This window comes from Cryptosporidium hominis (genome assembly GCF_000006425.1).
Source record: "Cryptosporidium hominis TU502 chromosome 5 CHRO015083, whole genome shotgun sequence".
In the NCBI taxonomy this organism is placed as follows: Eukaryota; Apicomplexa; class Conoidasida; order Eucoccidiorida; family Cryptosporidiidae; genus Cryptosporidium; species Cryptosporidium hominis.
This window is the reverse complement of record NW_667073.1, coordinates 1-6,568: the sequence shown is the minus strand read 5'-3', so window position 1 is coordinate 6,568 and position 6,568 is coordinate 1. Positions and strand designations below refer to the sequence as shown.

General features: G+C 30.7%; 5 protein-coding genes across 5 annotated transcripts; 3 read left to right on the top strand and 2 right to left on the bottom strand.

Annotated features, from left to right (window-relative positions):
* Positions 1 to 382: 382 nt before the first annotated feature.
* On the bottom strand, positions 383 to 1,198 carry Chro.50253 (hypothetical protein). The annotated part of the gene is made up of 1 exon (XM_660655.1): positions 383 to 1,198. The coding sequence occupies one exon, from the start codon at positions 1,196 to 1,198 to the stop codon at positions 383 to 385; it is 816 nt and encodes a 271-aa protein (XP_665747.1).
* Positions 1,199 to 1,644: 446 nt separating this feature from the next.
* On the top strand, positions 1,645 to 2,586 carry Chro.50252 (actin-like protein). The annotated part of the gene is made up of 1 exon (XM_660654.1): positions 1,645 to 2,586. One exon carries the CDS (start codon positions 1,645 to 1,647, stop codon positions 2,584 to 2,586), a length of 942 nt encoding a protein of 313 aa, XP_665746.1.
* Positions 2,587 to 2,847: 261 nt separating this feature from the next.
* Chro.50251 (hypothetical protein) lies at positions 2,848 to 3,612 on the top strand. Its single annotated transcript, XM_660653.1, has 1 exon — positions 2,848 to 3,612. The coding sequence occupies one exon, from the start codon at positions 2,848 to 2,850 to the stop codon at positions 3,610 to 3,612; it is 765 nt and encodes a 254-aa protein (XP_665745.1).
* Positions 3,613 to 3,774: 162 nt separating this feature from the next.
* On the top strand, positions 3,775 to 4,596 carry Chro.50250 (hypothetical protein). The annotated part of the gene is made up of 1 exon (XM_660652.1): positions 3,775 to 4,596. The coding sequence occupies one exon, from the start codon at positions 3,775 to 3,777 to the stop codon at positions 4,594 to 4,596; it is 822 nt and encodes a 273-aa protein (XP_665744.1).
* Chro.50248 (hypothetical protein) lies at positions 4,593 to 5,783 on the bottom strand. Its single annotated transcript, XM_660651.1, has 1 exon — positions 4,593 to 5,783. The coding sequence occupies one exon, from the start codon at positions 5,781 to 5,783 to the stop codon at positions 4,593 to 4,595; it is 1,191 nt and encodes a 396-aa protein (XP_665743.1).
* Between the last annotated feature and the right edge of the window lie 785 nt (positions 5,784 to 6,568).

The following is a 6,568-nucleotide window of genomic DNA, read 5'->3' as shown; positions in this document are numbered from 1 at the left end:
CCAAAAAATCAAAATCTTGATAAGTCGATGAAGATTTATTGCTATTCAATATATTTTTAAAGGAGTATAAAAAATCGATTTCCTTTCTAAACGAGAGCTTTTTCAAATTAGTATTACATTTTTTTAAGTAATTTTCTTTCCGATTGGAATTTTGTGTAAACGCAAAAAAGTCTAATTTCGTCCCGGTTCTAATTATAGTTTCAACATTATTACCCAATAAATTGGTGAAAGTTGAGTTTAAATTATTAGAGTAAAATTTACTTCTATAATTACTATGGTTAATCTGCATATATTACATATTTGCCACTAAGTTGCAGCTATTAAACAAATACTTGATTATGCGGTATCAAATAAAAATACAAAATATGTGGTTAATTATATATTAAAGTTCTTCTCTAACTGTTGAGATTACATCATTTTCGAAGCTGTTGGTATTATTAAGAATGTTTGATGTCTTTGTTCCATTAGATATGCTTGAATTTGCTGTCAAATTTTCATGTTTTTCCTTCATTTCCCACCAAACGTGCATATTTGGAATTTTTAGTTTTTGGTCCTTCAATAATCTTGGCCAAATATTATTAGGCTCCTTCTTAACTAGAGTGCAGGATAGCTTTCCAACAGATCCAAATGACCATTCAGATAAATCTGAATCAATATTATCGAATAGCTCGAGTTTAAGAACATATTTTTTTTTTTCGTGTGAATGCGATCCCATTGCAGAAAAAAAAAATATATTATCGCGAATCGAGACAGTTTCATTTTCTATTTTCAATGCACCCGGAGCATTCCATCTGTAAGTAAACTTTATGTTCAGATATACTTGATCAGATGATTGTGCCCATTGAAATGCAGGGGATAATGTTGCAATCTCACTATGTTTTTTGTTTAATAATCTAGTTAGTTCATTTAGCTCTCTTCTAATTGAGAGTTCGGCAGAACGAACAACTGGACTTAAATCAATACCCTGCTCATGCGTTTTAATAATTAATTTCCTTGAGAGTATCCACCAACCTCTCGAAATTGAAGTATTTAAATCATCTGCAATTATATTTCTTGTTAATTTTTCAAATATCTCTATTGCATCTGCTTCAGTTTGAGAACTAGCAAAGATAGATGTGTTATTATGCCCTAGCTGTTCACAGAAAGTAAAGCTACCTAGGAATACAATTAGAAACAAAGAGAAAAAGTAAGTTAGCATATTTTTCAATATTCTGAAAAAATCCCAATATTACCGCAATTTTATCATCATTAAACCCAAATTTTCATTTAAAAACAAATTAATAAATTAATATCCAATATGGAATTAAATTAACGATATTTTTGTACTTAAGCTAACCAATTAATCTTATTTTATTCTTATGAAATTTTTATATACTGAGTGGGGATAAACTTTTATTTAATGAATAAAGTTCTGGTAGTAGATAATGGCTCATACACCATTAAAATTGGATATTCAGGTGAAGAATCACCTAGGTAAGTTGAATTCCTTACCAAAAATATTTTAATTCTCCTAGGCATTGCTTCCCAAATTGTATCGGAAAAGTTCGAAGAAAAGATAAAATTTATACATCTGATCAAATTTACAGCTTTAATGAATATTTTTCTTATTGTCCATTTTCTGAAGGCTTACTAATTGATGTTTCAATGGAAAATGATATTTGGGAATATATTTTTAATAAAATGAATATTTCTCCAAAGGATATTGGTTTATTAATCACCGAGCCATTTCTAAATCCATCCTCACTTCAGCATTCTCTTTTCGAAATAATCTTTGAGCAATTTGGTTTTAATAAGGCAATAGTTACAAATCCTCCTGCAATATCACAGTTTGCATTCAATCCACAGCTAATTCCCAATACTGAGCAGCAAATAATAAATCCTTGTTATTTGATTTTAGACTGTGGCTATCAGTGTTGTTTTAGTGTCCCATTTTTTCAAGGCTCACCAATTTACAAAGCTTGTAGAAGATTGGATATTGGCGGATATCACTTGGATCTTGCATTAAAAAATTTTCTTTCACTCAGACAAGTTGATTTATCTAGAAGCTCTTTAATTGTCTCAAAAATTAAAGAAAGTTGCTGCTATATTTCTAAAAATTTTGATCTTGATATTAGCAGGTCGCCAGGAAATATTCCTGATAATTTAGTGGAGCAGATATATCAACTCCCTGAATTAAAATCAAGCAGTAAGAATTCAAACTTCTACTCCCAGGAGTGTATATCTCCAGATAATATTGAACTTGAGAATTTCAATTTAAAAATGGAATCTGAATCTAGCGTGAATTGCGACCCCAGCAGAATCATTAAACTTTATTCTGAAAGGATTGCTGTTCCGGAACTTTTATTTAGTCCTTCAAACGGAGGTTATAACTTTGCAGGAATTGCCGACATGGTATCAGAGTCAATCTTATCATCCCCAAAGCATCTCCAAGAGCTTCTAGCAAATAATATATTGTTAATAGGAGGCTCTACTAAATTCAGAAATTTCGAGGCGAGATTAAATAAGGAGCTTTCCTCTCTACTACCTTCGGTAAGTTTAAAACTTAAACACTATAATTCAACTAACTTAAAAAGTCATGGGAAATAAAAACAAGAAAATGCAATCAAAGACCTGACTTCACAACATGGGCAGGTGGCTCAATTTGGGGAGAAACAAACTTTGATACATATGCACTTTCAAAAAGTAAATACAATGAAATCTGACAAAAATTTTGTAAACATAACAGTTGTTTGATATAAATCCATTTATTTGAAATATTTAAGCGGCCCAAAAAAAGTTCCCCGTCGCACGCGGGGACAACTTTCTGTTTTTTCTACCCATTTATACTTTTCATATTTCCTTCGTAATATGCCAGAGGCAAAAAAACGGGGAAGAAAACCAATTTTTCGAAAAATGGAGGAGGATAATTCTGAGCCACAAACATTCCAAGTTGAAGAAGGCAATAGCCAAACCCAACATGAATTGGAACAGGCTGAGCCAATTCAAGAAGCTACAAATGCGGAGTCAGATGAGAAGAACCAAGTAGCCCCTCAGATTGAACGAAGTAATGATCCTTCATGTACACTTTATGTTTGCAGGCTTTCTTTAAAAACAAAAGAAGATGACTTACGCCGGCTATTTGAGGATTATGGTGAAGTAACTGATTGTCATTTAGTTACAAATCCATTATCTGGTGAAAGCAGGTGTTTTGGGTTCGTAACTATGGGTAACGAGGAGGAAGCGGCGCGTGCAAAAGATGCACTGGATGGGAAAGAATATCAAGATGCAAGTTTGAAGGTTGAGACAGCAAGACGCGCTAAGCCATATGATCCCACCCCAGGAGAATATAAAGGGCCCCAATATCGATCAATTAAATATAATTCAAGAACTGGGTATTATTCTCGTTCTTCACATCGTGGCAATTCATTTAGACATTCTACTAGGAGTAGATATGACTATCCACCCCCATCTCATTCGAGGGGTGATCAATACAATAGACACAATGATGACTATTACAACAGATACTATGATAGCAGATATCCTAGACCGGATGATTATCACTCCTCTAGGTACCACTCCCCGCCACGTTATTCTAGAGCAGATCCGTACGACTCAAGATATAGCAGACGATAAAGTTATTGATCAAACTAAAATTAACTAAATTTACTGTTTTTACAATATCCAGTCTAGAATAGAGTTTTGTACATTTCAAATTTTCCCGTCTTCTTATTCAGATTCCGCTTATTTCCCGTATTTTCCCCTTTTGTTCCCCCTTTTATTTTTATTTTATGAAAGATGCAAGAAACTGATTACAAGTTGGTGAATGGAACTCATAGTCTCTTGACAACTTACTTTCTCGTCTCGACTGTTGCTGTAATTTTTTCTAGCGTGGTCCGGTTTGCTAATTTGGTCACGACTCACGGTAAACTTCGCAAGAAGAATTTAGCCTCAGAAAATATTGGAAATACCTCATCTGACAAGGTAATTTATTTAATATTGGGGTTGAGCGTGAACAAAGGGTGGTTTCGTTATTTCTATCTAGTTGGCGTATTCACAACATCAATTTGCGTATATTTAAGCTATCCAAATTGCTACAGACTACTTTTTTTTTTAATACATGTGATTAGAAGGCTATATGAAGAAGTCTTTATTTCATATCATAACACAAATTATAGTAGAATGAGTATTTTTGTATTTTTATTTGGTATATCATACTATATTATAATGCCTATAACATTATTGGCTACCCAAGATTTCTATGGGAAGTTTGTAGTTTTGCAATATATATCTTTCGCAGCCTTTTCTTTAGTTCAGCATAAAAGTCATGTTAAACTTTCAAACATTAGGAGAGCAAATTCCGAGGAGTATGGTATTCCTTATGGTGGTATGTTTAAATTTGTTAGTTGCCCACACTATTTCAGCGAGATTGGAATATATCTATCATTATTTTTTGATGCTATTTTTAATTCAAATAATTTGCATATTGCGACCGCTCTATTATATATTATTAGTTGTATGTATGTAAATGCAATACGTGCACATAAATGGTATATTAACTATTACAAGGAGTCATACCTATCTCTAAATCGCAAAGCAATTATTCCATATATTGTTTAATTTTCTGATAATATCATTTTTAGGCGTCCATCCTTCCAAGATTCATACGGATTTCTGATTATTCTAAATTCAATGTCATTTAAACTTAAATTTGGTGCATTAAGATTAACGCCTAGAATGTGAAACAACCAATAATTATTCTGCAATCTTTCTGCGAGCTTCCATTCATTGAAAGAAATACGAAAGAAGTTCTTTTCTTTTTTTGATGATGATTTAACTTCAACGAATATTTCCTCCTTTGTTCCTCTTGTTTTATCCATGAAAACTAAAATAATGTCGTAAGGAAGACCCGATTCTGCTGTTTCATTAACCCAAGTTATATTGAAATAATCAATTCCAAGCTCGTTACTAAACTTTTCTTTCAAGGAATCAAAGGCTAGTTTTTCTCCCATCTTACCTATTTCTAAAATAATCTTTTTTGGACAGTTAGTATTATATTCTATTTGAAGTTCTTCGTTTAATTGAACATCATTGCTCAATTCAAGAGCAACATTATCCACATAATCAGATAATAGAAAATACTTTAGATCAATTTTAATTCCAATTTCTATTTCTATCTTCTTAATCCAATTAATTATAAATTTATCCCAAGCCATTTCATTTCTCGAAGATTCGAATTTCTTAATTGCATCTTTGAATATAAGTTTTGTTACCATGATGCTTTTTAAGTTGGGATAATATTTTGGAAAGAAAGAAGTAATAAATGTGAGGATAGATAAAAGTGCCTCTTCAATCTCATCACCACCTAATTTATTTTGATGCTTAACATACAGCTTATTTGTTTTTAAATCGAATAAAGCAGGAGTATAAAATGATTTTTCCAAGCATTTAATAGAAATATTTGTATTAGAAACCACTATATTGCTTTTTGAAATTAATTCGCTCCAATTTTTTCTTTTTTTAACTTTATCCTTAATAGATTCTTCATATAGTGGCCCAAATATATTAATAATTATTTCAAAATAAAAGGTTGAATCTAAATTGAACTCAGTATTAGGAAAAATATCTAAACTTAGATCTTCTGAATTCTTAAATAATTGAAAACAAATAGTATTCCAATCGTGGGTTAGCTCATCAGAATCTAAATTTTGCATATTTAAACTTGGCTGCATAATCGTAAACATGATAGGGGACCATACAATTTTTTTTTCTGAAAAAAACCTATATGCAAAATGATGAAATAACATGGAATTTGAAAATATAACTTCATTATTATCTCTAATTAAATCTACATTTAACCATACACAAAAATTATTTTTTTTAATAATTGGCAACTTTAGTAAACCATATAGAGTAGTTTTGTCATATTTATATAGTTGAGTAACAATACTTATATATGTCAACAATTGTTTTGAGTCTGCTTCAATTCGTTTTATTTTATATATTTCTATAAAATGAGCGATTAGATGCTTTTTTCAGGATNNTAAGGGAACTCCAAGTAATAAAAAGAAACTTAAAATATCGTTGATTGAAATACTTAATTTGTATATATTAGAAAATTGGTAAAACAAGGAGTGGCTTTTTGGCAATATATTCTCATCATTCCAATATAACTCCTCTAGATTCTTCCAAATTAAATTCTTGTATTCATCTTGAAAAGGAAACTGCAAATTTTTTCTTAAAGTATCTAAAGAATTCATTGATATGTTTAATTTAGATTCTTTAATTATTAATTCTAGCAATGAAATATATGAACTTGGGTTTATTTGATTTAAATTATATAAACTTATTTTGTAGAAGCTGGGATTATGTAAAGCTTCAATTAATGAACATAAATACTCCAAGCTAATTTCTGTTATAGTAGAAAATGCATCTGATAAGGTAATCGAAATGTTTTTTTCTGTATTATCCAAAATTAAAAAATTTACAAATTTTGATATTACTTTGTGATGCTGAGTATTAGTATATAATGTCAACATTTTTGGTGGACAAAGGTGTTGAAAAATGAAATTGTTGTTTGATAGGTATTTCG